The sequence below is a fragment of the Falco naumanni genome, assembly GCF_017639655.2.
Source record: "Falco naumanni isolate bFalNau1 chromosome 20 unlocalized genomic scaffold, bFalNau1.pat SUPER_20_unloc_1, whole genome shotgun sequence".
Classification (NCBI taxonomy): domain Eukaryota; kingdom Metazoa; phylum Chordata; class Aves; order Falconiformes; family Falconidae; genus Falco; species Falco naumanni.
Window position 1 is genome coordinate 583,480 of NW_024427345.1, and position 27,535 is coordinate 611,014.

Sequence of the window (27,535 nt, forward strand, 5' to 3'; positions counted from 1 at the left end):
CCCTCGCAAGGACACCCCAGTGTCACCCCCACAGGGACACATCCATGTCACCCCCACAGGGACACCTTGGTGTTACTCAGCACAGGGACACCCCAGTGTCACCCTCAGGGACACACACCGGTGTCACCCAGCACAGGGACACCCCAGTGACACCCCTGCAGACATCCCCCAATGTCACCCAGCACAGGGACACCCCAGTGACACCCCCGCAGACATCCCCTGTGTCACTCAGCACAATGTCACCCCCACAGACACCCCCCAGTGTCACCCAGCACAGGGACACCCCAGTGTCACCCTCAGGGACACACACCGGTGTCACCCAGCACAGGGACACCCCAGTGACACCCCTGCAGACATCCCCCAATGTCACCCAGCACAGGGACACCCCAGTGACACCCCCGCAGACATCCCCTGTGTCAGTCAGCACAATGTCACCCCCACAGACACCCCCCAGTGTCACCCAGCACAGGGACACCCATGACACCCCCGCAGACACCCCTCCCTCAGCGTCCCCCGGCACCGGCTGCCCCCCGGGGGTGGCACCAGGCCCGGTCCGGGGCGCTCCAGGCCGCGTTGCCATGGCGACGCCGTGGCCGGGGTGGGGGGTGCCAGGCTGCCCCCAGCGCCCCCAGGCGGGGCGGTGGAATGCAGAGGACGCGCAGGCCGGGGGCGGATTGGTGGAGAGCCGGGAGGAGGGCGGGGCTTGCGGGCCGGAGCTGCTGGCGATTGGAGGAGTGCAAAGGAGGGGAGGGACCTCCGAGTGCGTAGTCGGAAGAGCAGGGAGGAGGCGGAGCCGGGATCCGGATTGGCGGAGAGGCGGACGGAAGCGGCCACGCCCTCCCCTGGCGCATGCGCCGCTGCGCAGTCGTCACTTCCGGGTGGCGGCGGCTTCCGCCTCCCTCCGGGCCTCGGAGCGGCCGCGCTGGGACCGCGCGGATCCCCGGGACCCCCCCATGACCTCCCCGCGGCGCTCGGTGCGGCCCGGCAGCTCTCCCCGCCCCTGCCCGCCGCAGCGCGGGGGCCCGGCGGGGCCTGGCGCCGGGTGCTCGGGGGCCGCCCGGGCATGCGGAGGCGGCGGCCGGCCGGCCCGCACTATGTGGTACATCATGCAGAGCATCCAGAGCAAGTACTCGCTGTCGGAGCGGCTCATCCGCACCATCGCCGCCATCCGCTCCTTCCCGCGGGACAACGTGGAAGATCTCATCGGCAGGGTGAGTCGCCCCCGGGGCCTGCCCGCCCGGGCCGCGGCGAAGCGCTGGGGGAGGGCACGGAGGGGCTGAGGGGAGGGGGCCAGGCCGGGACACCCCATCCGTGAGCCCGGCGGGTGCCCCGGGAGGGGGTCTGCCCCCTTTTCGGGGCTGGAGATGGGGCCAGGCTGCGGGCAGCGCCCGTCGGGGGAAAATTCCTGCGGCTGGAGCCGCCCTGCGCCCCGCGGGGCGTGGGTCTGGGGGCTTCGCCTCAGCCCGTCTCACCACTACGGGCAGCAGAGAGCCCCGGCTAAGCCTGGCTGATCCGGGCAGCTGATGAGCTATTTCAGGCGGCGAGGGCTCCGCAGAGCATCTTAAAGCTGCTCGGGGACGCCCTTGCAAAGCCGACCAGGCTCCGGGTTCAGCCCGGGGCTGCGTCCCACCAGGGGCTGCTCCCAGAGTGGCTCGGATCCTGCCGGAGCCTGGCCGAGTCCTGCTGGAGCTTGGCTGGTGGCTGCTGAACGGCTGCCGGTTCATTTACAGGGGGCAGAGCGCCCCGCTGGCCTGTCGACCCCCACCGCACCCTCGCACCAGCCGTTCCTTGTGATCCCACCAGAGTAGGGAACTGGCACACGGACAGCGATCAGCCGCGTGGGCGATACCAGACCCTGCAGCACCCGGGTTTCTTCAGGCATCGTTTAGTGACAATGAATTAATGAAAAATCAAGGCTGGGAGCGGGAGCGCAGGCTGTGAAGTGCTTCTGCCTGGCAGGGAGAGCTGTGCACCCGCAGCGCCCAGCCTGAAAACAAACCCCGCGGCTTGCGTGGGCGTATTACGCTGGATATCTATTAATAAACCTTTTCTAACGATGCAAATCAAGGCGCATCAGCTGCTGGCATGGGGGTGGAAAAGGGCCAGGAATGGGTGGGTTTGCTAATGCCGGCTGCGGTTTCCTGTGCTCTCGCAGGGCGCGGACGTGAACTGCATGCATGGCACCCTGAAACCGCTGCACTGCGCCTGTATGGTGGCTGATGCCGACTGTGTCGAGCTGCTGCTGCAGAAGGGAGCAGAGGTAAAGGCTTTTGAAGAACAAAAACATGTTAAAAATGCAAAGATCCCTTTGATTAGGGGCTGGGAAATTGGGAGGCAGCAGTGGCTGCCAACAGTGTTAAGCAATGCCGGTTTTTTTGCCCCCTTGGTGGGTGAAATGGGTCCAGGTGAAGGTTTGAAGGTTTATTGTCGCAGTGGGGAGTGAAATGTTGGTGCCTGAGATCTCAGGGGTGCCCGCTCCCACAGGGAGGGGGGTAGTTTTGTGGCAGAAGCCTGAAGGAAGAATTGAAACCTTTCTATTGCCTGATTTTTGGCACTTCCCTCTGGCCGCTGGCAGATTGTACCCCCCACTCCCTGCCTTGTTTTTCTGTCTGCTGCAGTTGGGATATGGGGGCAACTCCATGCAGCGCCAGTGGAGCGTCCCCTGATGCTGGCAGGAGTGGGGTATCTCGGTGACCCCTGAATCCTTTCTCCTCCCTTCTCCTGCAGGTCAACGCCCTGGATGGCTACAACCGAACGGCCCTTCACTACGCAGCCGAGAAGGATGAAACCTGCGTGGAAATCCTCCTGGAGTACGGGGCCAACCCCAACGCGCTGGACGGCAACAAGGACACCCCGCTCCACTGGGCCGCCTTCAAGAACAACGCCGAGTGCGTGCGGTCGCTGCTGGAGAACGGTGCCTTGGTCAACGCCCGCGATTACAACAACGACACGCCGCTCAGCTGGGCAGCCATGAAGGGTAACCTGGAGAGCGTCAGCATCCTGCTCGACTTCGGGGCGGAGGTCCGGGTGGTTAATTTGAAAGGCCAAACTCCCATCTCGCGGTTGGTGGCGTTGCTGGTTCGGGGATTGGGTACGGAGCGCGAGGATTCCTGCTTCGACCTTCTCCATCGAGCTATTGGACATTTTGAGCTGAGAAAAAACGGCAGCATGCCCTGGGAGGTGACCCGGGATCAGCAGCTCTGTGAAAAGCTCACCCTGCTCTGCTCGGCCCCTGGTACCCTACAGACGCTGTCGCGTTATGCCGTGCGCCGCAGCCTGGGCGTGCGGTTCCTGCCGGAGGCGGTGAAGCAGCTGCCCTTGCCCACCTGCCTGAAGGAGTACGTGCTGCTCCTTAGCTAAGCGCCGGGGCTCTTCCATGCCAGTGTGTGGCTCCCTTTGTCACCGCTTCCTCGTGGCAGCTCCGGAGACGAGGTTGACCGCTTGATTTGGGACTTGCGGGTGCTGGATTCCCCTCCCCAGTCACCAGCGTGGTTTTCATCCTGCTCTGCTCTCCTGCCTGAGCTGGCGTGGGGCAGCAGGGATCCACTGGTGCTGCTCACAGGTGGCACCATGTTGTCTCTGCCCATGACGCCGGCTCAGCGGCTCCTCCCATGTGCTTTCCCCTCAATTTTGGCCTTGAGATGAACAGTTTCCTCTAATGGCAAATTATATCCCAGCTGTTGGATTGACCTGGCTTTTATCCCTTTTTTTTTTTTGGCACTGGGGCAGACCCTGGGAACAGGAAGGCTTTCTAGGTGTGGGGAGAATGGGGAAAGCCGCCTCTTTGAAGGACTGGAGGCGGGAAACCAAGAGAAGGTGCTGTGGGACCTGGAAAAGTCCCATGGGACGTGTCAGTTGGAGGTCTGATGGAAAAGCCCACCATAAGCACAGGCAGCGAGCCTGTATGTTGTGTAGCGGTGCGGGCTGGCACCTTCACTCAGCACCAGCGCCTGCACACAGCCACGGCCACCCCGGCGCAGCACCCCGCAGGCAGGGCAGCGCTGGCGTTCCTACCACGTTTCTGACAGACCCGAGGCATCCCCGCAACACCTGGAGGTGTATTTTTCTCTTAACTAGAATTTTTAAGGCGCGTTGGCGCTGTAGAGGGGGAGAGGGTGGGAGCACCTTGAAAGCCAACGCTTTGCGGGGCTCTTAATTAGTGTGAGCAGAGGAGATGCTTCCCAGCCGCTCCGCTCGGAGCGTGGGATGCTCCATGCCCCCGAGCAGAGGGTTTCTGTCCCGTCTGTCATGCGACAATTCACCTGAGCTCTTCCTTAGTTTTGGTTTTGCACCGTCCGCTCGCCGTTTTGTTGTTGGTTTTACGTATGTGTGTGTACAGAGATTTTAGGAGGAGGCAGGATGCTGCGCTGGCAGCGGGGCACCGGGCAGGACCCCTGTGGGCAGCGCCCGCGCTGTTCGGCACGGCTCGCTCCCGGCAGAAGCGGCGTCCCCGCACGCACCGACGTGTTCAGGGAGATAAAGCAGCTCGCTGGGCACTGGGAGGTGTGTCACATGCTCGCAGCAGGGGTCAGCGAGGGAGCGCAGGGGGTTGGCCCCGCTCTTGGGGTCCTTTCTGAACAGGGAGGGTGCATCAAGGTGGGGTTTGGGGTGCTGCTGGGCTGGTTTTGTTCCCGTCCCCGTTGCGTCTCTGAGAACCGTAGCGTCGTGCCATCCATGACCACCATGGATTGACCACCATGGATTGACCACCAAGGCGAGGGCCTTGTTAAACCCTCGCGCTGAGGGGTTCTGCGTGGGTTGTGCCTCCACCTGGCCCCCCCAGTCCCCGCCACTGCCCCCAGCCCCCCCTTCACACCCGTGCCTCACCCTTGGCTGGGGGTTTTTGGGGACCTGGACGATGCACTGAGCTGCGTCATCCTCTGAGTGCATGTTTCTCACCCAGGGATTCTCCGGGAGAGCTGCCCTGTGCTCTTGAAGGTGAAGTCAGGCAGGTAAACGTTGGTAATCGCTTTATGGGGGAGAAAAATCAGACAATACGTATTTTATTCCTCGCTGTTGTGCTGGGAAGCGAAGCTGCTGGGGACCAGGGGTGCATGCGGGGCTGTGAGAGCCGCATTCATCTTCCCCAGGGGGGGAGCACCAGAGGGTGGGAGCACAATTTGTGTTTGCCACCATGAGTGATGAGTTTATTGAAGCATCTTAATTCTGAATTTTTGAGACTGAAGTGGTGCCCTAGGGACCGTACCCGGGCCGCTTGCTCTCAGCTCATTGCAACATCCCCCCGCAACACTTGGGGAACCGCTTTTTTTGTTTTAAAAAGCCTGTAAAATACCTAAACCAACCCAAAATTTACCCCGAGGAAGCTCTCTGCTTCGGGAAAACTGCTCTTTTGCCGAGGCAGCGGGTGCCCTCGGGGCACGGAGGTGCTGCCTGGCTTCCTGGGGGGTGCGAACTACAACGGGGGACACTTGTTTTGGAGGTTCCCAGAGCGACACAGGGACACGCTCCGGGGCAGGGGAAGCTGTGCTGGTGATCGCCTCTTAGATGTTGGATTCAAGTGAGATCCTCTTGCGCGTGATGTGCTCCAGGTGGGCTTTCTCTGAGGTGTCCAGCTCGATGTTGTACTTGGCCAGGATTTTTAGGATGGGGCGAAGCTTCAGCCACCACTGCTCCTTGGGGATGCGGTGCCTGGATGAGAGAGAGGGCGGTGTGATGACCCAGGATGGAAACAGTGCTGTGTCGCCCGGGGAAGTGTTTCTGGCGTGTATTTGTTCTCCCCGGGGCTGGGGCACGGTCTCAGGGGTGGGAGGGGGAGCAGAGGAGGGACCTACTCGAAGTCCGTCTGCTCCTTGAGCTCGGTGATGGGCTGGAAGACGAGGCTGCGCTTGCGCATGCCCAGCAGACAAGCGGAGTCAGCCGTGTTGGCGAAGATCCGACCTGCGAGGGGTGGCGGGGAGTGGGCTCAGCATTTTGGGCCCTCCAGGAGGGGAGAGGACCCCCCCCCCAAAATCTGCAGGGGAGCCCTTTGCATTGAGGTATCAAATCGGAGCATGCGTGTGCCGGGGCTTTGCTTTCAGCAGTCCCCTGCGGCTGCGGGAAGAGTAGGGGCCGTTGGAAATAAGGGAGAGAAGCTCCCCCAAAGCGGGGTGGCACCCACCGTGCCGGGAGCACTCCTTGATCTTCCCGGTGATCCAGGCCACCGCCTTGGCACCCATTTTGGTGCCAAAGTTCCTGTCGAAGGGGGTGGGGGTGCCGCCCTGCACCGAAAGAGTCACTGGGTGAACAGGGGGAAGCCCTGGGCGAGGGTTTCCCAACCTGCAGCCCCTTCCCTGGGGGCCACGTTCCTTTTCCCTGGGGGGGTCCGGACCTGCTGCATGTGCCCCAGCACATTTTTCCGGCAGTCGAAGATGCCCTTCCCCTCCTCCGAGTAGAGGTTGTAGATGAAGTCGGTGGTGTAGTTCTCGTTGCACCGCTCGTTCCTGCGCCAGGGGAGGGAGATGGGCTCCTGGGGGGTGGCAGGAGCGCAGCAGCTCTCAGCTGCCCCTCCCATCCTGTCCCACCCTGGGGACGTACCTCAGCACCAGCCCCCTCTTCACCGTTGTCTTCATCTTCTCAGTTAAATGCTCCACGTTGACCTAGGTGGAGCACGGAACGGGCACTGGGGGGGCTTGGCAGCAGGAATAAATACTGCTCCCGCTGCCCTGGGGCTGCTGTGATGCCAGGTGGGGGGCGCAGGGGGTGGGGGTGGGGTCCCCAACCTGCAAGTCGTGGATGTTGAAGTGCTCCTCATAGATGTAGGCGGCGTCGGCACCGCCTGCCAGCCCTGCCATGGTGGCCAAGTAGCCGCAGAAGCCGCCCATGGTCTCAATGATGAAGACACGGCGCTTGGTCCCGGCCGCCGACTGCTTGATGCGGTCACAGGTCTGCGGAGGTGGAAAAATTGGGGGGGGGGGGGGGGAGGGAATTAGGGTAGTGGGTGTGGCTGTTTGAAATGGGGAGGGGGCTGGGGGCGCGGGGCCACACCGTGGTGATGGTGTTGAGCGCGGTGTCGGCGCCGATGCTGAAATCGGAGCCGGGGACGTTGTTGGAGACGGTGGCAGGGATGATGCAGAGCGGGATGCAGAGCTCCTCGTACTTGGCCCTCCCCTCCATCAGCTCCAGGCCGCCGGTGAAAGCCTGCGGGGCGCGGGGCGTCAGCGCGGCACCGTGCCGTGCGTGCGGTGCTGGCACCCTGCCGCCGCCTCCCCGCTCACCTCGAAGCCGCCGATGATGATCAGCCCGTGGATGCCGAAGTTGCTGATGTTGGTGCTGATTTCCTCAAAGTACTTCTTGGGCAAGGTCCTGGCAGGGTGAAACCTCCCTGGCTGAGCCCGCCTGGCGTGGGGGGCTCGAGCTGGGGACCCCGCCGCAGGATTCCCTGGGAAGGAGCGGTACCTCTTTGTCCCCAGTTTGGATCCTCCCAGCCCCGTCCAGCTGCCGACCCTCTCCCAGGTGAACTCTTCCACCTGGGGGAAAAGCAGCAAGTTAGAAGGGGGACGGGGGAAAGACTTTGGGGTGCACCGGCCTTGCCGTGCCCGTAACAGGGTGATACTGGGGTCACCTGGTACCCCCCAGCTGGGGACAACAGCGGGATGAACCATGGCATGGCTGGAGTTAGGAAGGGGATGGAACAGCCCCATCCTGGGGGATCCTGCTTCCCTATGGCTGCTTTTGGGGGCTGTACCCCCCTCCCCCCCCCAGCGTGCACCCCCTTTTCCCTGGGGATTGGCACCTTCCCGTAGGCGAGCCCTTCGAAGCCGTCGTGCACCGCCAGCATGCGGTGCCCGTGGATGAGGCCGATCCGCACGGTTGACCTGACGGCCGCGTTCATGCCGGCGGCCGGGGCGCCCACGTTGAGCACAGCCAGCGTGTAGCCGCTCTGGGGGGGCAAAGGAGCCGCCGTCAGGGGGTTGTGGGGTTCAGGGGGTCCCCATCGCCCCCTCCCCGCTGTCATACCTTGGTGGAGGGGGGGCGGATGTGTGCCAGCAGCTTGTACACGTTCCAGTTGTTCTGGAAACTCCTGTGAAGGGGTGGGGGGTGGGGGGGGGTGGGGAAGGTGAACGGGGGACCCCTGGGGGTGGCCGGCGCCGCGGGTCCCCACCAGGGATGGGGTGCGGGTGCTCACCGGCCTCGCAGCTTCAGGGCATCTTCGAAGCGCCCCTCGTTCATCGCCGTCGTCACGTCTTTGGTCTGCGGGTTGCAAAGGGGGATGGGTTTGCACCGCGACGGACGGGTTTGCACCGCTGTGCAGCTTTGCACCGCGACGGACGGTTTTGCACTGCATCACCCGCCTTTGCACCGCGACGGACGGGTTTGCACCGCTGTGCAGCTTTGCGCCGCATCACCCGCCTTTGCACCGCATCACCCGCCTTTGCACCGCGTCACCCGCCTTTGCACCGCGCCGGGTGGCTTTGCACCGCGCTGGATGGATTGGTGCTACACCCGTCCAGTTTGCAGCTGCAGCAGCCCAGTTTGCACAGCACCACGTGGGTCTGCACCGCACTGGATGTGTTCACGCTGCGCTGGTGTGTTTTACTGCTCCAGCCGGGCCTGCATAGCGCCGTGCGGCTTCGCTTCGCACCGGACGGGCTGGCGCTGCTCTAGCTGGGTTTGCTTTCCACTGGCTATGTTTGTGTTGTGCCGCGCAGCTTTGCATCGCACCCAACAGGGGTGCCCGGGGGTGCTCCTGGGGGTCCCGCCCCCCTACTCACCACCTGGACACACTCCATGAGGGGCAGGCGCACAGCTTGGTTGCCCGAGAGGCTGACGACGCAGGCAGGGGTGTCGGGGGTCCCCTCCAGCAGAGCCATGACGGCTTCAACGCCCATCCGGCTGCCCTGTGGGGAGGGGGACAGGGACGTCACCCCCCCGGCACCCCTCTCCCCCCGGGCCGGGCTGGGAGGGAGCTGCCTACCAGGATGCGGTCGAAGGCAGAGGGGGTCCCGCCGCGCTGGACGTGGCCCAGGATGGTGACGCGGGTGTCATATCCCAAACGCTTCACCACCAGCTGCAAGACAGGGATGCGCCTGGATCCGGCCCCGTAGTGGGACCGGGAAAGGGCTGGAAAAAAAGAAGGGGCCTCCCCCCCGCCTCCCCGCTCACGGTTTTGATGTCGTCAGAGGTGATGGCCTTGCCGTGCTTGTCGATGGCACCCTCGGCCACGATGATGATGTTCAGCCTGGAGCCGCCCACGCGTGTCTGGGGGGGGGGGGGGGGAGCCGGGGATGACGATGGGGACGGTGGCAGGGACAAGGCGCCCACTGGAGCCTGTCCTACCTCCGTCAGCCTCCGGCACAAGTGGTCTTCCCAGTCATCCTCAGGGGGGGACTCGGGGATGAAGACCCAGTCGGCGCCGCAGGCCAGGGCGGTGATGAGCGCCAGGTAGCTGGAGTGGGTGAAAAAGAGGCCGATTGGGGATTTTTCCCCACTTTCTTTACCGGGAGCTGGCCCTGGGTGGTGGCACGGGGACGTACCCGCAGTGGCGACCCATCACTTCCAGCACGAAGGTCCGCTGGTGGCTGCGGGAGACAGAGTTTCACCCCCACGGCAAGCCCGAGCGGGGCCTGGACACCTGGGTCCCCCCCCGGCGTGGGGGCCGCGGGGGTCCCGCCGTCACCTCTGGGCCGTGGTGGTGATGGCATCCACAATCTCGATGATGCGGTGCAGCGCCGAGTCGGTGCCGATGGTCATGTCGGTGCCGCAGAAGTCGTTGTCGATGGAGCCCACCATGCCCACGATGTTCAGGTAGCTCGACTTCTTCGCCTCCTCTGCCGTGATCCCCCCTGCCGCAGGGTGGGACACCCCCTTTTCCCTCTGTGCCCCCCCCCCCCAGGATATCCCCTTGGGGCCAGACGTGGGCACAAACCTTCGGCGTGGGGGAAAACCCCACCTTTTTGTGTGTGCGACCCCCCCCCCCCCCCCCCCCCCCCGGCTTTTCGATTTTCGTACAAAACACCCTTTTTGTTTTCGCCCTGCAGTGCTGGGGGTCCCACCGGGGGGGGGGGGGGGGGGGGCAGGCGCACGTACCCGCTTTGACCAGCTCGGCCAAGAGGCTGCTCCACTCGGCGCGGAAGGTGTCGGCACCGGTGAGGCTGCCGTCGCCGCCGATAACGCAGAGGTTGGTGATGCCGCGTTTCACCAGGTTCCGGGCAGCTTTCAGGCGTCCCTCGCGCGTCCGGAAATCCTGGCAGCGGGCGCTGCCGATGACCGTGCCCCCCTGCGGGACCCCCCGCGTGGGTGCTGGGCCCCCCCCCAGCACCCCAGTGTCTGTCTGTCCATCCCTTCCCCCTTCATCCCGGCTCTGGTTTCGGGTTATTTTCAGGTTTGACCCTGGCACCACGGCATAGGGTTACACCGTGTCTGCCCCCCCACCCCCACCCCGCCGTGCCCCCCGCCGTGCCCCCCGCCATCCCATCGGTGCACCGAGCTGGCCGGGCTCAGCTGCCACTCACCAGCTGCAGCATCATGGAGACACTCTCCCATGTGGCCTCCTTGATGTTGTCCCCACCGTCCACCAGCCCCTGGTAGCCCTGGGAGGGGGAGGGGGGGGGGCATAACCTGGTGTTGAAACGACCCCCCTCCAAGGTGTGTGTGGGGGCTGGGATAATGGGGGGGAGGGGGCAGCACCGACCTCGTGCACGAAGTAGACCTTGGCGCCAGTGTAGATGCCGACCCGCACCACGGCGCGGACGGCTGCGTTCATGCCTGGGGGAGGAGGAGAGCGTCACCCCGGGGACCCCCCCCCCCAGGGACCCCCCCCAAGCCATCACCTCCCCCAGCCGTGTACAGCCCCTCCCCCCCCCCCAGGCCCCCTCCCCCGCCCCGGGTCTGGCCCACAGCTGCCCGGGTTATTTTTGCTCCGCTGACATTTAGCAGCGGTGCTGCGTGACACCGGGTGACAAGCATGGGGGTGGGGGGAGCCAAGCGGAGACCCCCACAGGCTGGAAGAGTCGCCACCCCCCCCCCCAAACTGGGGTACCCCCCCTCCCCTGGGGTCCAGCTGACGGAGGACAAGCTTTGGGTTGAATCCCCGCTGTTTTGGGCAACCCCGATGCTTCTCCAGCGTTGGCTTCGTGCCCGAGTGCCGCCGCCGTCCCTTTGACCCCCCTCAAATTTCGGCAGGGGGCACGCACCACCCCCCTGCACCCCGAAACTCCCCTGAGCTCTGCCCCCCGGCTTCCTCACCCCCCCCAAGGTCACCCCCAAATCCACAACCCACTGGAGCAGCTCAACCAGCTGCAGGAGCTGGCTGCTAAAATCCCGTTTTCACCTGGTTTCTCCCCAAAATGGGGCTCTACCCTCCCGCCGCCGGTGGCTTTGGGGGTCCCGGGGTGCCCCCTACCCGGGGTGCCTCTTACCCTGGGCGTCCCCCCCGGAGGTGAGGACGGCGATGGCTTTGCCCAAGCCCAGGCTCTCGCTGTGCCTGTGTCCCGGCGGCACCTGCGCCATCTTCTTGGCTGGAAAAAGAGGAAAATTGGGCAAAAAAGAAAAAAAAAATATGGGGGTGGAGGGCGGTGAGGTGCCCCCGGTCCCGCTGGCACCTGCCGACTGGTGCCTGCCCCCCCGCCAGCACCTAAATGGGGCCCCCGGAGGGAGGGGCGGCCCCGCTGGCACCGGGGGGGGTGTCCCCTTCCCGGCGTGGGGGGCACGGCCCTGCCCTGCTTACTGGGGCCAGTCTGTGCTCCCTGCTGGTACCAGTCTGTGTTCTCTGCAGTCACTGGTCTGTCTGCCCTGCTGGTGCCAGTCTGCCCTCCTTACTGGGCCAGTCGATCCTTACTGGTTCCAGTCTATGTTCCCTGTGGGTACCAGTTTGTATTCCCTGCAGTTACCAGTCTGTCCTCCTTACTGGTTCCAGTCTGTATTCCCTGTGGGTACCAGCCTGTCCTCCTTACTGGTACCAATCCGTTCTGACTGGTGCCACTCTCTATTCCCTGTTGGTAACAGTCTCTGTTCTGTGGGGTTACTGGTCTGTCTTCCTTACTGGTGCCAGTCTGCTCTCCTTACTGGTGCCAGTCTGTATTTGCTGCTGATGCCTGTGTGTCATCTTTACCGCTTCCAGTCTACCCTCCTTGCTGGCACGGCTTGGCTCACATGCTGGTACCAGTCTGTACGCGTTACTGGTACCAGTCTGCCCTCCGTGCTGGTCCAAGTGGGCACTGACCTGGTGGGCGCCCCCCCCCTCGGGGCGGTGGGGAGGAAGGTGAGGAGGAGGAGGACGGCGGCGAGGGAGAGCGTGGCCGAGACGAGGAGCCGGGAGGCCTCGGGGGAGAGCTCGGGGACGGCCACCATTGCCCGTGGCTGGGACGGGATCGGCTGGAATGGGATCGGCTGTAGGGATCGGCTGGAACGGGATCGGCTGGAACGGGATCGGCTGGAACGGGATCGGCTGGAATGGGATCGGCTGTAGCGATCGGCTGTAATGAGATCGGCTGTAGGGATCGGCTGGAACGGGTCAGCTGTAATGAGATTGGCTGTAGCAGGAGCACCCATGGGGACGGGCAGTAACGGGATCGGCTGTAGGGATCGGCTGTAACAGGATCGGCTGTAGGGATCGGCTGAAACGGGGTGGGTTGGCTGCCCTGGGAGTGCCCACAGGATCAGCTGTAACGGGATCGGCTGTAGCAGGACCACCCACACTTGTCCCAAGCTGTAACGGGATCGGCTGTACCAGGATCAGGCTCGCACAGAGCATCAGTACCGGGATCGGCTGTAGGGATCGGCTGTAGGGATCAGCTGCCCCGGCGGGGAACACCACACAGGGTGACCCCCCCGCCAGGGGTGACACACACACCCCCGGCAAGGTGACACACCCGCAGCCCCGCCACGCTGCGGGGCCTGTGCCCGCCGCGCCGCGAAGGGGCGCGCTTCCCCCCGCTCACCCATGGCGCATGCGCTGTTTCCGCCTGACGCGGCCCCACCCCCTCCGTGCCTCTCTCTCTCTCTCCCTGGCGTCACTTCCGGCGCCGCTGCGCCTGGCGCCTACTTCCGCTTCCGTCCGCCTCGTTGCCGGCAGCCGCCACCGAGCCCGGGAAAAGCGCGCGCGCCCTCGGGACGTTTCCGCTTCCGGTAGGGCGGCCGGGCCGGGTGGGGGGTGGCGGCGGCGGCGGCTGGATTCATCCCGGGCGGCGAGTGGGCCCCGGGCCGGGCGCGCAGCGGCGGGGCTGCCCGGCGGGTACCTCGGGCGGGCACCTCGGGCGGGCCTGGGCCGGGCCCACGGGCAGCTCCCTCCGCCCGGCGGAGCCCCGGGGCCGCCGCCATCATGCCGCGGGCGCCGACCGGCGGGGCCGCGCACTTCCCTGACGCTCTTCTCCTTCTCTTCGTTTTCAGACGGAAAATCGGAGCCGCCCGCCGCTCCCCGAGCCGGGCCCGCCCGCCGCTTCTCCGCCGCCTGCGGGGCGGCTCTCGGGGCCGCGCTCCCTCCGATGCGGCCGCGGCGCACATGAGGATGGAGGCCCGGGACGCGGCGCGGGGCAGCCACGGCTCCGCCTTCAAGGCCTTCGCGCTGCCCCCGCGGGCCGGCCTGCGGGAGCCTCTCTCCCAGCCGGACAGCAAGGTGCGGGGCCGCTCCTCGGCCGCGGCCCGGCGGGGCTGCGTGACCTCCCCTGGTCGCCATCCACAGTGTGTCCGGGGCTGGTGGCTTCTCCGGGTCCCCGTGGGGGGTCTCCACGTGTCGGAGGCGCCCCCCAGGCCTTGCCTTTGCCACCTGCCCGGCGGATCTGGCAGCCCCGTTGCGGTAATGCCCGGCACATGGCGCTGCAGCAGCCCCGTGAGCGCGTAAAACCGAGGTGGCGTGTGGAGCGTGCGCCTGTCTCGACGCTGCAGCTGCGGCTCATGCTGGCAGACCTGCGAAGCCGATGATTTTTGCCCTGTAACAAGACGAAATCGGTGTTTGTTTTTCCTCTCCTTAATAAAACCGCCATTGTGCCCGGCAGAGCAGATTTTAGGGTGGGATGGGGGGGAAGCGATGCTTTAGCTGTGTTGTCACACCAGCACTGGTGTGTTATTCTACCAGTCTGCTGCAGTAACTACTAACTTATAACAGTATGAGTGGGGTGGAGTGTAACTTTTCACATACCTGCGTAGTTTTTGTTGCACCTGGGGTTTAAGATTGAGCTGTGCTTTCCTCTCATAAAAAGCTGCCATCTTCTCACGCAGTTTTTACCCAACAAGATCGGTGGTTTCACTTGCCCCGCTGGAAACGCGTCCTGCGCTCTTAATTACAGCCCAGGTAAGGCATCGTTTTTTGCTCTAGAGTGTCAGGGTTTTGGCTATTCCCTCCCCCAGGCAGCGTGGGGAGGAAGATATGGCTCTTTGCTGACTGCTGCTGCGTTTCTCCCCTGCAGAAGTCCCCTGCCCTGAGAGCTACCGGGTGGCGGGGGAGCCTCGAGCCTTTGGCTCCAGCGCCAATGGGCAGTGGAGGGGCTTGGTTCCCCCTCTGGGCTCCGTACCGCAGAAGCCGAGGGTGAGCCGAGGCTCTTACCTTGAAGCTCGCAAGAACGCCAGGTGCGTACGGCCCCCTCTGTGTTGAACCCTCCCTGCGGAGCCCTCCGCCTGAAGCTGCCAGAGATTCTACCCGCACAAACCGCTGGTGTCGATACGGAGCGAGTTCAGGGTGGAAATAGTTGCGTGCGTCGAGGTTGCTGGGTCCTTTCGGTGTTTATAACCTCCCTGTGGCAAAGATAAAGGCTGTGAGCGCTGGGTTTGGGAGCAGAAGCGGCGCCCAGCGTGGAGGAGCCTGTCTTTTACCAAAGCTAGTGATGCAAGGGGCCAGTTTTGAGTGTACGGGAACATTGTTACACCGCTGGGGGACTGGGGAGGACACAGTGCATCGTCGTTTTGTGATGGAAATGTGCCAGTTAGCGTGCGTGGTGCTGGGTGCAGGAGCGGGGTTTTGCAGCCGGTATAAACCTGTGTTGTGTCAGACCTTTGCAGACCAGGTCAAGTCTTTGTTGCTCCTGGAAATCCCCCACAGTGGCCAACACTTGTCTGCAAACCAGGCGCTTGGGGACATGGTTTACAGGTGGAGTGGGCAGCATTCGGTTTACAGTTGTACGTGATGATCTTAAAGGTCTTTTCCAGCCTAAACGAGCGATCCTAAATAGGGAAAATTAATTTCAAGAGGGAAAACGCTGGATTGACCCGTGTGTTTTTTCCCCGGCTCGGTTGGGTGGGAGTGGGGGAAGCAGGGTGAGCCCGAGTGGGGCCTGAAGCCGAGGTTCAGCCATTTTGTGGTGCGTGGATGGAAGCGGGATCTGATGGATCCAGCGGGAAGGTCGGGATCCCCGGCGGTGGCTCCTCGGCCTCGCAGTGCCACCTCGTGGAATCCGTCTGGCCGCACAGGGCTGGGGAGCGGCTTCAGATCAAGCTGACGGAGAGCCAGGATTCAGCTTTGAGGTGCTTCCTAAAACACAAATAAAATACTAATTTCTGCTCAGAACCAGATAGCTCCTTCTTGGCTGGGTTTGGGGATGGTGGAGAATGCAGTTACGGAGTAAAACAAGCACGGAATCGAGTAAGCGTGGGGGGTTTTTCCTCTCCTTGCAGTGGGACATCCAACAGTTTTGTAGGAAAATCAAACCACCATTGCCATGCATCAGCTTTTCCGATCAAACCTGCTCAGAGTCCTTCCTGGAGCGGTCCGTGTCGCCGCAGCCTGCATAGCCCCAAGAAAACACCCCGGCGGTTCATCAGCACGGCAGAAGAGGTAAAGAAAAGGCTGGGAGACCGTTTAGTGGGTGGATTTGTCTGAGGAGATCTCTGTTGGGCACTAGGACGTGCTTGAGGCAGCTCTAACAGACTGGCTTGTGCTGGAGTTGCTCCTGCCAGGCAGGAGCTGGCTTCAGCTCTGCCCACATTCAGACTTCCACAGCGCTTGGTCTGGTCGAGGCTGGTGGTTGAACTCTTTGAGACCCTTGGCCATGCTGGCGCCCGTAAAACCTCTGCTGCACGTGTATCTGCTCACGGTTCGCGGTGTCTTTGCTGAAATCACGTTGGCTAGACGTATCTGGTGGTTTTCCTGCAGACTGTTCGGGAGGAAGAGCGAGAGATCTACAGGCAGTTGCTTCAGATGGTCACGGGAAAACAATTTTCTACGTCGAAGCCCTCTTCCTTATTCCCCTTCCACCTGTGAGTGTGTAAAATGCTCTTCCCCAGCTGACAGCGCCACGTGTCTCTGCTGGGAGCTTACTTTCCGTTGTCCCTAGGTCCAGGTGTTCAAATTCCAGCAAAACTGTAGTGAAAGAAACTCCCAGCAAGAACTCAAAGTTGTTTGAAACTCACAGCATCGCACCAGCTAGTTCAGCATCCAGCGTCCTCGGAGCACAGGAGCAGCCGTCACACAAACCACCGCTCTACTCCGCCCCCAGTTATCCCTCCCATGTCTTTGAGTCCAGTAACTCCACAGCCCAGCATCAGCAAGAAAATCTACCAGCATCTAACACGCAGTCCGAAGGTAAAAACAACCCCGGCCAAACAAAAAACAAACCTGAAATGAGACCCCAAAATCTGAAAATTGACTTAAATGTACGTGGGAAACCCACTTTTCCCCTCCTGCTCTGTATGCGGACTCCTGCAGCAGCTGGGGAAGCGGGCAGTAACTGTGATGGTAACAATTTTGTAAACTTTACTCTCTTTAGGGTTGGACTCTGTCATTTTGCTCAAGGTAAAGGATTCCAGAACCCCAGCACCAAGGTAAGAGGGTGTAAAATAATAATTACAAATCACTTTTCAGGCAATTAGTTTCTGCATGAAAGACAACGCTTACACCTGTCCTTTCTCCCCCTTTCTAGCCTCCCGTTCTTCCAGGCAGAACTATGGATCAAAGAACTGTAAGTACAAGTTTTCTGCTCTTTTTTCCTGTCGTGAGTGTTCACATCTGGAAACAAAACCCTGATTTGTTCACGTAAACTGCTTTTCAGGACCAGCGTCTACGATTCACGAGCTCGGGACAGGTGGCGGCAAATTGAAGAGCAGAAAGCGCTGGCCTTGCAGCTGCAAAGCCAGGTAACGGAGGGCGGTCGCTGCAAGGGCAGCCTTTGCAAGTCCAAATGTTAAACTGCAGGACAGAAAGCAAATTGGAAATGGAAAAATGACAAAACCCGACTCCATCGGGGTCTGGGGTCTTTGTTGATTCCCCTTCCTAGGCCGGGGCTCCCGGTGGCCTCGTGGCCAGGGTAAACGCTCGCCCTCTGTGTCCCTGTGTCTCCTGGAACGCCCGGCCCCAGCGTAGCTCCATCACAAGCCCTGGAGAGGCGACTCCTCTGGGCACCACCTAATGTAAAGGTCTCTCCTTCAGCGCTTGCAGGAACAGGAACACTCGGTGCAGGATCTGGTGGATTTAAATCTTCGAGTACCCCTTGAGAAGGAAATCCCTGTCACGGTGGTCCCGGAGGAGAAAGAGGATGCTAAGTCAGCTGACGGCGAAGAAGAGTTCCCTGAAATCACCGAGGTGAGTCTGCTTGGATCTGGTGTACGCAGGCAGGCGGGTTTTGTGCGTAGAGGTTCTAAATACAGCTGTGACTTCCTGAGATCTGCACAGAAACAGGGAGCTGTTCCCTTTTGCCACGTACATCTTGTAGCAAGTTTATTCTCTGAGGCGCAAAGAGCAAACCTGGCTTTGAATCCTGCCTTTGTGATGGGAATAGCAGGAACTCTCCCAGTGCTGTCTGTGTCCTCCCTGTAGGAAATGGAAAAGGAAATAAAGAACGTATTCCGCGGTGGGAACCAGGATGAGGTGCTCAGTGAAGCTTTTCGGTTAACAATCACTCGGAAAGACATTCAGACCCTCAATAACCTGAACTGGCTCAACGATGAGGTGAGCGGTCTGCCCTGGGCTGTTAAGACTTTTTTTTTTTTTTTTTTTTTTTTCCTTCGGCAGTTTAAAGTAGGTTGAAGTGGGCAGACGTGTCTGCCTTCTCCGTGAAAGGGGTCAGAAAGGGGCTGGTAGGTGTGGGCAGTGGTTCACATCTGGAGCGGTTGATCTGTGGAGAAACCCCTGCGTAGACCAGGCACTTGAAGAACTGGGGATATTGGGAGGAGTGGGACTGACCACAGACACGATCAGGGCAAAAAGAAGAAAGAGTAATTTTTAAATATAGAAGACTGCATTCCAGAATCTGGATTTTTGACAGTTTTAAGGCAGCTGAGCTGTTGTAGATCCCCCCGGGGGCAGGTTTTCAGTGGGACAGGCAAAGGCAAAACCAGTTTCTTACCAAACTTTGCACAGGGGCAGAGCACCTTATGCGGAAGTGTCAACCCTGAACATGTCTTGGATGCTTTTTTCTTCCCCAGATAATTAACTTCTACATGAATTTGCTGATGGAACGGAGCAAAGAGAAGGGTTTGCCGGCAGTTCACGCGTTCAATACTTTCTTCTTTACCAAACTAAAAATGGCGGGTTACCAAGCTGTGAAGCGGTGGACGAAGAAAGTGGATATCTTCTCTGTGGATCTGCTCTTGGTGCCGATTCACCTGGGGGTGCACTGGTGCCTGGCCGTGAGTGCTTTAGTTATTCACAACTGTGTGTAAATCCACCTGCGGCTGAAATGTCACGGCGCTCGAGCCGCGCCGTTGTCAGGTGTCGGTGTGTGGCAGGGAAATTCGTGTTTGTGCTTAAAATCCAAGTCTGAGCTGCAGCCTTTTGGGTGTTTCTAGACTTTACAGAAAAAAACGAGGCGGTGGGGAAGGTCACGTCAGGCTAGCGTATTCTGTGGGGAAAGATCTCGTGTCCCCGTTCCCACCGTCTCGCCTTCGGAGACGTTGCTACGGGATCGTTTTAGAGAGATTCAGATGGCAGATACCACGCAGCGTTCTCTGCCTGCTGCCCCCGATTTGTTCCGTCCCTTCTCTCGGCTGTGGGCACCTGCGTAGTGACGTTGTGGCTTTTAACCCACCCTGCGTCAGCCTCCTCGGCCGAGACCTCCTCGGAGGGTTGTTCCGCTGCCGGGCAAGGCAGAGCTCACACGGGTGGGTGGTGGCGTGGAAAGGGGGTGTGGGGCCCCGGAAAAACACCTGGGGGGCTTGTGTCTTGGGCTGCTTAGTCACGCACGCGTCAGGTGGAGCAAAGCCTCTGTAAACCTATCTCTCTGCAGCTTTAACAATGAGGATAACAGAGCGTCTTGTGTTTTACCGGGGTGCTCTGAGGAGAGCCTGATTTAGAGATTCAAGCGGTTAAATAACACTGCAGCGAGGGGGGGGGTGGGGGGTGGGGAGGGCTGTGCGGAGGACTCTGAGGTCCTCTGCTTTGAAATGGTTTAAACTTCTGCCAGCAGAGTGTGTGTCCTGGCAGAGAGACGCGCTCCTTGTGCTGTGCGCTGTTAACGCATCTCTCTTTGTGTAGGTTGTAGACTTCAGGAAAAAAACCATCACCTATTATGACTCCATGGGTGGGATAAACAGCGAAGCCTGCAGGACACTGTTGTGAGTAACACTTCCTTGAGTTGTGCCCGTTTAAAAATCAGACAGCTTCTTACCTCGCTCTGGAAGCGACAGCCCTCGGTGGGGACAGTCCCCGTCTGGGTCCCGAAGGGAAGATTCAGAGGAACATCCCGGTTTTCCCCACTTTGTGTTTCACCACGCGCGTTGCTGACGCGGTCCACGGTTCCAGAGCTGGTCTGGGAGGGTCCTGTGCCGATGCCCTGTCTTCACCAGTTCCCAGCAGATCTGCCAGTGAGGCTGGTGGAACCTGTGTGGGTACAGGCAGGTTTCAGACCTGTTCCGTTAAGGACATCGGGCTCCACCAGTCTCAGAGCCACCTGGGGCATCATCTCGAGAGGGAACCAGCTTCCTGGGCGCTGAGGGGTAGGGGTCCTTCCCTCGTCCTGCAGCTGCTTGAAGAAACGGCACCTCCTGGCCCCGTCCTCCAGGTGGGAGCTTTTCGTGCCTGTGGCAAAAACCAGCTCGGTAGCTGGGCCCTCTGCCCTGGGAGGGGGCTTCTGGAGCGTGCCGTGCTAGCTGTAGGCGGCGGGGGCGTCTCGCATCAGCCCGCGGACAAAGGTTTGCGTGGGTCTCCGGGGGGCTGAGTTCCAGTGGGGCGCTACAGGCCGTGCCCCCGAACCAGAGCCGGGGAGGGGTGCTCTGCCTGGCTTCAGACCGCACGGCGGCAGGTCTTGGTTTTCCCATCTGGAGCGATGCTCCAGGGGGGAGCGGAGCTGGCTGCCCACCCTCCAAGCTCTTTTAGAAGAGGGGTGCTTGCACATCAAATCCAGAACTGTTCTCCCGTATTCAGAAGCTGCTTCTGAATGGAATGCAATTAAAAAGGAGCTACTCTCTGGGCAGGGGTGGAAAAAAAAAAAACCTCTTCTCGAAGGTCCCTAGTCACGTAGGGCCGTCAGGCTTGATACAAATCAGGTTGCAGAGTGATTTATGAAACGCAGTCGCCAGCTCCTCTGTCGCTCTGGTGCTGACCCTGGGTCAGCTGTCGGTTCTGTTTCTCATCTCAGCTTCGCTCCGACGCTGACTTGGGAATCTGATCCTGCGTCTTCTGGCATGGGGTTGAGTATGTCAGCAGAGGCGTCACTCATTCAGTCAAGGAATGTGAATAATGATAAAGACAGACAGCAGACAAATGCCATTTCCAGTCCGTTTAGCACCTTTGTTTTCCTGTTCAGGTGCTTTGCAGTCTGTGTGCGTCGGGTCCCTTTTAAATAACTGTAAAAATAGCCGTTTCCCTTTTCCACGCTGTTCCATGCTGTTGGTGGAAAGGGAGGAAAAGGAAAAGTATAAAATCTTTGGAAATGGCTCAGGGGAGCGTCTCTTCGGTTTGCTGTGTGGCTTCTGCCTCTGTGTTCAAGAAGGGTGCGAGGAGAGCTGGCCTGCCTTGGGGCAGAGGTGGCCTGGGTGAAACAATTCCTTTCAGCCTGAAATTTCTTTGATTCCGAGGAAGAAAGGCACAGACACCTGGTGACATGAAACACCTGGGAGGTGAGGGGGGGGACCCAGGGGTCCTGCTCGTGGTTCATTTAAGGGTCTGGGGCGAGGAAGCAGGTCCTCAGAGTGGTGGTAGAGAGTACCAGAGGATGCAAAGTGTTTCAGCCCCACAGGGTGAGTGGTAGAGAGCCAGGATTTCAGGTCGCTGTTGCCCTGGACATAATTGTTTTCCCTCTGTTTCCTTTTAGGAGGCTTTTATTGGTTGAATGCAGTGGGAGGATCACACCGGGAAGAAGGGACGGAGGTCCTATTCATGGTTAGTGACCCTTTCATGCTTTCAATCTTTAGAGCTTCCTAAAGGTGGTGAGTGTTGTACCCCGTCAGTCAGACCTTACAGAGGAGGGAAACTGAGGCACAGGGAAAGTAACTGATTGAATGCAAGGGCCGCTGGCCGGGCTAGGAGTGAGCAGGGACCGCAGGCGTTGGTGGTTTGGTGGCTGCCGTGCTTTGTCGCAGCATCGGAGCTTTCACACAACTCGGGTGTGAGACCTGGCGAGGGTTTTTAGTAAGCTGCCTCTGCTTTTGGGGGGTTTCTCCTTGGGAAACACGGTGCTCGGTATCTCAGCTCTGCTGGGAAGGGTCTGTGTTCTGGAGCGGACATAACCCGACCGGTTAAAATGAGTTAAAAACTTCATTCCAGTGTACCCAGGCTGGAGGAAAGCTTAGGGGATAGAGCGCACAAAGCGAGTCACGGCTGTGAAATCTCCTTATCTCCTGCTCGCAGCAGCGCCTGAAATGCTTGCCTTTACGTGCCCTTTACTGCAGGGCTCTTAGACATTTAGCAGCGTGCTGTGGAGTTGATTTCGACAATTCCCTGAGGCACCTGATCAGGTTTGTGTGTGTCTGTAAGCGCTGTAGAGGGCACAAAAAAAAAAATCCGTTTTCAGATTTAGGAAAACGAGATTAAAAGCCGGCGGTGTTTGACAGGGCACCTCAGGCATGTTGGGTTTTGATTTGGCCTGTAATTCTGCTTAAAAATCCTGTGTCGGGCTGTTTCTCCTTGAGGTCCTGAGCGTGTTCTTCCAGTCCCCTCCTGAGAGGTGGCTCAGGCTGTTTCCTAGGCGGCAGCGGTGCTGTGTTCTTTGCAGCGTGTCTGATGGTCACTGATCGTGTCTGATGGTCACTGATCTCCCTGCGCCGGCTAGGTTGCTGGAGGTGGCTTTTAGGGACCCACGCAGGTGATGGTCACGGTTAACGTCAGCTGCGCCTGTTATTTCCTCACCCTTGTAGAAATCAACTCAAAATTTCCCAGCTGCTGCGCGTGGGCCGGCCCGGTAGCCGTGGCTCGTGGTAGTCACGGATAAAACTCCCTGTGCTGAAGCCACCTGATGGTTTTATTCACCAAAATTCCGGCACCGTTGAAACTTCACTGCTTTCTTCCCCGTCTGGCACTCGGAGCCTGTCGCCTACGCTCGCGGCCGCTCCACGCGGAGGCTCCGAGCCCTTCTGCTTATCCGCGTGGCTTCACTCCCCGTCTCCGAATGCGCACAGCAGCGGGCCCTGTGCTGCTGCTCTTTTTTTTTTTTTAGCTGAGGATTCCAGTGGGTTCTGTAGCAATTATTTTTTTTTTCTGTTGTGATCGAAATGATAGCCGTTATTAATTAACGTTTCGGTGTGTTGGTATCGCGGTGCGGAGAGTCTGCTCCCGTCTCCCAGCCGCTGTGCCGCAGGCTCGGCTCACCTCGCCCCGAGCTCGTTACAAGGAGTTTCTCCTCCAGCCGTTAGGTTTGATTTTCAGTGATGAGATACAGAGGTTTCTCGTGCTCAGTGAAGGGCTGGGTTCCCCACCCCCCACCCCACCCCCGAGGTTTACCCCCTGTTGATCTTGTCTTGTCCAAACTGCGGCCGCGCAGCTCCCTGGGAGCAGTTAGAGCAGCTGCTGGCAGCCGGCAGAGCCTGCGCTGGGGAACTGGCCGGGCGCTGCGTGTCCCGCTGATGGGAAGCGCTTCTCTGGGCCTGGTCCGGTGTCAGGGGGGCTGCCAGGAGGGGAGACCCCCCTCCTTGACACTGTGACATCCAGCAAAACCCATTTCTGGCTGTTTTTCTAGAGACACACTCGCTAGGAAGGGGCTGGCTTCGTGGTCAGGGGCTGCTGGGTCCTGCTGCCGCCACTTGGAGTTCTTCGTTCAGTGGCTCCTGGGTGTTTCAGCGACTCTTCCACACAGGAGAGTTTTGCTTTGAGTAGCTCTTTGGAGTTAGGATAGAGAAAATTCTCCTGACGGCACCAAGGCGTTAAGTTTGACCCTACCTACATCTTTCGGGCTCGTCTGCGGGTCGCATCGCCCCCTTCTCCCATCGCGTTCCGGCATTTACTGACAGCAAGATGCGATTTAGCCAAGGCTTTGTGGATCAGGTTTCCAAAAGATGGCACATCTCCCCGCGCTGGCGGCCAAACCCGCCTCCCTCTCTGCGCCAGCTGCTCTCCTGACCCCTCCGTCCGAGCCAGCAGCATCTCATCCCTGGCTTTTCTTTTCCAAACTTTCTGATCGCAGCCGTGACAGCGAGAAGGCTCCTTGGGCTGTTTTGAGAAAGTGCCAAACGTGCAGGAGATGGTTTCTCTGGATCTTCGTGGTCTTTTTGGTAACCAAGATGAGCAGAAGGTGTCTGCAAAGCTGAATGTCAGTTAATGGCACCAGCAGCCAGCAGAGAGGAGCTCCTTGAGGGCCATTAAGAACGTCTCTGGCCCATCACCTCGTCTCCTCGGGCTCCCTCTAGGCCACCTTTGTGTCCGTGTCCTTTCTGAGCTTCCCTTTCCGCACTTCCCAGCGAAGGGGGAATAGTTCAGAGTGTTCATATCCGCAAAGGAAGAAGCATGGCAGTTGCTTGGGCATGGCCTTGGTAGAGTTTCTAAACTTTTTTCAAGGAGGCAGGGGAAAACCTTCTGATTTTCTGTTCTTCTGGTGATGAAATCTTGAGCCAAACCTGGTGGGAGCCTCTCCGGGCAGAGGAGGTGGCCCAGCACCCCTTGAGCGTTCCTTGGTCTCCAGTTCTGGGAACTGGAATGGGACTGGCTCTGCAGCCCTTCTCCCTCTGCTGAAGGCTCGTGGAAGGGATCTGGTATCCCCCCACCCCCCCATGACAGGCTGCTTCTCCCACTTGTGCTCCCAGCTTGACTCGATCCCCATAAAAGCATCTTGGTGTGGCTTTTCCCAGGGCTGCCTCCCCTCCACCCCCGAGCCTTGGACCCTGTTTGAGGAGATCAGAGCCACCTTCCCTCCTTTCCCCCTCCTTGAAAGCACTTGCCATCCGTCTTCTGCTCCGGCACAAAGAAATCGAGTCAGCGGTGGAAAGGGGATCTGGGAGAGGGGCTCCAGGAGAACATCTGAGCTGAACCCACCACCAGCCTGGAGAGGAGCTCCGTGCTGGGTTTTTGACGCTTTACGCACAGGGCGAGCGTTCCAGAGCTGCTGGGACGCTGTTCTGGTGGTGACAAATTTGCTCCCATCTACCTTTGTGCGAAGTTACGGCCTTGGGGGGCTGTGAGGCAGCAGTTCCCGGCGCCGCCGGAGCCCCGCTCGCCGTGTCCCCTCCAGACAACGCTCTGCTTGGGGGAGCCCGTTGGGGCAGCCCCGTGGCTGCCGCGCTTCCCTCTGCCGTGAGTCACTCTGATGAATTAGGTTTGTTCTCGCTGGTTTATTTGTGGTTTTTGACTCTCTGCTTGGCAGGTACTTTTTTTGGACGGGTTTTGAAGTTCTGCTTGGTCCTTCTTTTGACTGCCTCAAACCCTGGGTCTATAGAGCCCTTTTTAAAATGGCCAGTACCGAGACGAAAATATTGGACTTCCATTTTGCATTAATTCTGCAAACATGGTAGAGGACATCCTAGGTAAACTGACATATGGTGTACTGGCTGGTTTCCCCTGCTCCTCTAAGTAAGCTCTCTTTGTTCCCTTATTCCTGCAGGCAATACTTAAAACAGGAGAGTCTTGACAAGAAGAGGAAAGAGTTCGACACTAACGGTTGGTCGTTGCTGAGTAAGAAGAGTCAGGTAGGTTTGGGCAGCCCGAGGTTTGGAGGAGGGGTCTCTCTCAGCCCTTGCTTTTGTTCGTGACCCTGCTGTACCTTTCCTGGCTGAGTTTTCCCGACGGATGCAGTAAACAAATCCCAGATCTTCATGGCAGGCTGTGCTCTACTGCAGAGTCCCCTCAGGCCCTAGATGGAGGCAGGGAGGCTTTCCCGAGCCGGGGGTGCCCCAGTGCCACCTCGATTCCTGCTGCCCACCCTCCTCTTCATTTCTCCCTCATTTCCTCGCGCTGGCGTTTGTCCCTCCGTGCAGACCTCCCTCGTTAGGGCCCGTTCCAAAGGGATCCTCCACTCGGAGCTCTTCATCCTCAGAGGCTGGAAAACAGGGACCGGTTCACCTGGAAATGACGTTTGGTTTCATGTCCGCCCTTTCCAGGAGATCCCGCAGCAGATGAACGGCAGCGACTGCGGGATGTTTGCCTGCAAATACGCCGACTGCATTACCAAAGACAAGCCCATCAACTTCACCCAGGTAAACCCACCCTCGCGCCCGGCGAGCGATGGGCACGTGGCGCTCGTTTGTTTGTACTCTGGTTTTTTTCCAAATGCCCTTCGCCTCCTTCTCTGCGGGTTTCAAATGACCCCGGCCCGCGCGGGGATGGTGCTGCCGCTCCCTGGGAGCAGAGCTTGACGCAAGGCACTGCGGTGGTTTGTTACACCGGGCAAAGTTGTCCCTCTGAAGCCATCTGCAGGTCTCCTGTTGGAGCTCGAATCCCTGGGGTGTGTCACCGGTGCAGCTGGGGAAAGCTCACAACCCCCCAACGAGACCTGCTCGTGCTGGTGCTGGAGCCTGAATCCCAGGGAATTTCGGTGTTCCTTAATGCCGTCAGCCTCTGCGGAGCAGCCCATGCACGAATATTTTAATTCTGATTACTAGATAACATGATCAGAGTTACGTTATTACCCAGACCTCATCCGCTGTCCTCTTCCCAACCATTGGAAAGCAATTTTTCCCCCAGGAAAGGCACCACCTGCAAAACTGCACCCGCCAGAGCGGCTGCTCGACAAACGCTCCGGGAAGACGCGCTGATGTACTTTTTCTTTTTCTTTTCTTTTCTCTCTCTCTCCCCCACCAAAGCAACACATGCCCTACTTCCGAAAGCGAATGGCCTGGGAAATCCTGCATCGCAAGCTGCTCTGATGGTGCTGTGCCGCGAGCCGCTTCCCGGTGAGGTTGTATCAAAGTGCCCCGGTTCGCCCTGCTCAGCACCCTGAGCCGCGGCAGGCGCGGGCCTCGCTCAGAGACACAGCGAACGAACTCTGTACCATATTTTTGATAAACCACCGTTCACGGACCAACGCGCAATAGAAATGTTCAGAAGCACACTCGCTTTATTTTTACTTTATTTTATTATTTTTTTTTTTTGTATTTCAAGACCTATTTTTACAAGCAATTTCAGGTGCTGAGATTTGAGGGGGCAGCTTCGAACATCCGAGGAATTTATTTTTCTGCTTTTTCACGGCCCTGGCTGCCAGCTTTGCTGAGCTGACGGTGTGACTGTGGAGGGGGAGGCTGGATTTCGGGGGCGGCGAAGGTACTTGCGTGGCTCTGGGAGAGGGCTGCGTCGCGTGGGGAGAACAAAGCCCGTTGAGGGTGGATGGAGGGAGGGTTTGATGTGTCCTCTGCTCCTGTGTCAGCTCCCCTCTGTCCTCAAAGCCAGTATTTTGTCGCCCATCACCCACCCTGCCCCTTAGCGCCTATCTAAGGCCGTAACGTGGCACCCTGAGTTCTTGGAGCGGCCTGGCCGTGGGCTTGGGGGGCTGGGCAGGGGGCTGCGGGCAGGTGGGGCACCCCCCAGGGTGGTGGGCGAGGGCTGAGGGACCTCCAAAAGGAACTTGTTGGTTAAACGTCGCTTTCCTTCCGGCGGGATTGGTCTCCCAGTTCTTTGGCATCGACTGTTCATAGAAATCCAGGTACGGAACCGGGCAGCACCGGGGCACCGCGGGGTCGGGCTGCGTGTAGGTAGTTCCAGGCGTTTTCCCGGGGTGACAAAGAACAAAGCCTGCGTGTGCGCTGGGGGTTTGGTTGGGTTTTGGGGGGGGGATTTGTTGGTTTTGGTTTTTTTTTTTTTTTTCTTGCCCTGGCTTTGCCTCTTCGCAGGGGCTGGGGCCGCAGCTTCTCGCCACCACTGTCCTCGTGCCGAGGGCCCCGGCCGAGCGGGATGGATCGCTCCTCTCTCCTCCCTGATATTTTGCACATGTTTTGCCGGGGGGGGGGGGGGGGGGGGGGCGAGGGCTGACGCCAGGTCAGAGGTTGCACCACCGGCAAGTTGGGAAGCGCTTCCAAAGGTGCCTCCGGTGTGCGGCCCCGGGGGACGGAGGCGGGGAAGAAGGGAAATACGCCGAAGCGTTTAATTCTTTCCAAAACTGGGATTCTGGGGGATGCCCCGATGCTTCTCCTGCCTCACCCCACGCGCCTCGCTCCTCTGGGCCCCCGGCATCGGGCTGGGGCTGCGGTGACGCTTCCAGCTGTTTTAATTTATTCTCAAGTGCGATGTGGGAGGAAGCGGGGAGTGTCTGACAAGCTTCCCGAGCCGCCGGACTTGCTTCTTTTCTCTCCTGTATATAACCTTTTTAAGTATAAGTAA

The 27,535-nt window shown here is 59.8% G+C and overlaps 3 protein-coding genes across 7 annotated transcripts; 2 read left to right on the forward strand and 1 right to left on the reverse strand.

Moving 5' to 3' along the window:
- The first annotated feature begins 809 nt into the window (after positions 1 to 809).
- Positions 810 to 3,689, forward strand: ASB8 (ankyrin repeat and SOCS box containing 8). The gene is made up of 3 exons (XM_040581146.1): positions 810 to 1,211; positions 2,156 to 2,260; positions 2,728 to 3,689. Exons 1-3 carry the CDS (start codon positions 954 to 956, stop codon positions 3,358 to 3,360), a joined length of 996 nt encoding a protein of 331 aa, XP_040437080.1. The 5' UTR covers positions 810 to 953; the 3' UTR covers positions 3,361 to 3,689.
- Positions 3,690 to 4,837: 1,148 nt separating this feature from the next.
- Positions 4,838 to 11,553, reverse strand: PFKM (phosphofructokinase, muscle). The gene is made up of 22 exons (XM_040581145.1): positions 11,358 to 11,553; positions 10,631 to 10,704; positions 10,452 to 10,529; positions 10,027 to 10,216; positions 9,617 to 9,782; positions 9,474 to 9,518; positions 9,277 to 9,385; positions 9,103 to 9,198; positions 8,915 to 9,007; positions 8,712 to 8,837; positions 8,126 to 8,190; positions 7,957 to 8,020; positions 7,733 to 7,879; positions 7,396 to 7,466; positions 7,215 to 7,302; positions 6,985 to 7,137; positions 6,720 to 6,884; positions 6,535 to 6,596; positions 6,329 to 6,440; positions 6,119 to 6,218; positions 5,793 to 5,898; positions 4,838 to 5,649 (listed from the first exon to the last, which is right to left on the reverse strand). The coding sequence occupies exons 1-22, from the start codon at positions 11,446 to 11,448 to the stop codon at positions 5,502 to 5,504; spliced, it is 2,349 nt and encodes a 782-aa protein (XP_040437079.1). The 5' UTR covers positions 11,449 to 11,553; the 3' UTR covers positions 4,838 to 5,501.
- Positions 11,554 to 12,969: 1,416 nt separating this feature from the next.
- Positions 12,970 to 26,271, forward strand: SENP1 (SUMO specific peptidase 1). Of its 5 annotated transcripts, XM_040581130.1 has the most exons (17): positions 12,970 to 13,065; positions 13,327 to 13,552; positions 14,155 to 14,227; positions 14,343 to 14,502; positions 15,544 to 15,703; positions 16,022 to 16,125; positions 16,203 to 16,450; positions 16,635 to 16,689; positions 16,788 to 16,826; positions 16,917 to 17,001; positions 17,294 to 17,446; positions 17,681 to 17,812; positions 18,289 to 18,492; positions 19,337 to 19,416; positions 24,828 to 24,912; positions 25,324 to 25,419; positions 26,026 to 26,271. In XM_040581130.1, exons 2-17 carry the CDS (start codon positions 13,439 to 13,441, stop codon positions 26,086 to 26,088), a joined length of 1,851 nt encoding a protein of 616 aa, XP_040437064.1. In that variant the 5' UTR covers positions 12,970 to 13,065; positions 13,327 to 13,438; the 3' UTR covers positions 26,089 to 26,271. The 5 variants fall into 5 exon arrangements, 4 of the variants coding, with proteins under 4 accessions (XP_040437064.1, XP_040437063.1, XP_040437062.1 ...); XR_005825836.1 differs by lacking the exons at positions 12,970 to 13,065; positions 26,026 to 26,271 and adding an exon at positions 21,114 to 21,181 and having other exon boundaries at positions 13,176 to 13,552; positions 25,324 to 25,362; XM_040581128.1 differs by lacking the exon at positions 12,970 to 13,065 and having other exon boundaries at positions 13,178 to 13,552.
- Positions 26,272 to 27,535: the final 1,264 nt, after the last annotated feature.

Coding starts and splice junctions, on each gene's coding strand:
- ASB8 (XM_040581146.1), top strand. CDS start 954: ATGACCTCCCCGCGGCGCTCGGTGCGGCCCGGCAGCTCTCCCCGCCCC. Junction 1,212..2,155: donor TGGAAGATCTCATCGGCAGG/GTGAGTCGCCCC, acceptor GTGCTCTCGCAG/GGCGCGGACGTGAACTGCAT. Junction 2,261..2,727: donor TGCTGCAGAAGGGAGCAGAG/GTAAAGGCTTTT, acceptor CTTCTCCTGCAG/GTCAACGCCCTGGATGGCTA.
- PFKM (XM_040581145.1), bottom strand. CDS start 11,448: ATGGCGCAGGTGCCGCCGGGACACAGGCACAGCGAGAGCCTGGGCTTG. Junction 10,705..11,357: donor CTCCGGGGGGGACGCCCAGG/GTAAGAGGCACC, acceptor CTCCTCCCCCAG/GCATGAACGCAGCCGTCCGC. Junction 6,441..6,534: donor AAGAGGGGGCTGGTGCTGAG/GTACGTCCCCAG, acceptor CCCCTGGCGCAG/GAACGAGCGGTGCAACGAGA.
- SENP1 (XM_040581128.1), top strand. CDS start 13,259: ATGCCGCGGGCGCCGACCGGCGGGGCCGCGCACTTCCCTGACGCTCTT. Junction 14,503..15,543: donor GAAGCTCGCAAGAACGCCAG/GTGCGTACGGCC, acceptor CTCTCCTTGCAG/TGGGACATCCAACAGTTTTG. Junction 18,493..19,336: donor GGGTGCACTGGTGCCTGGCC/GTGAGTGCTTTA, acceptor CTCTTTGTGTAG/GTTGTAGACTTCAGGAAAAA.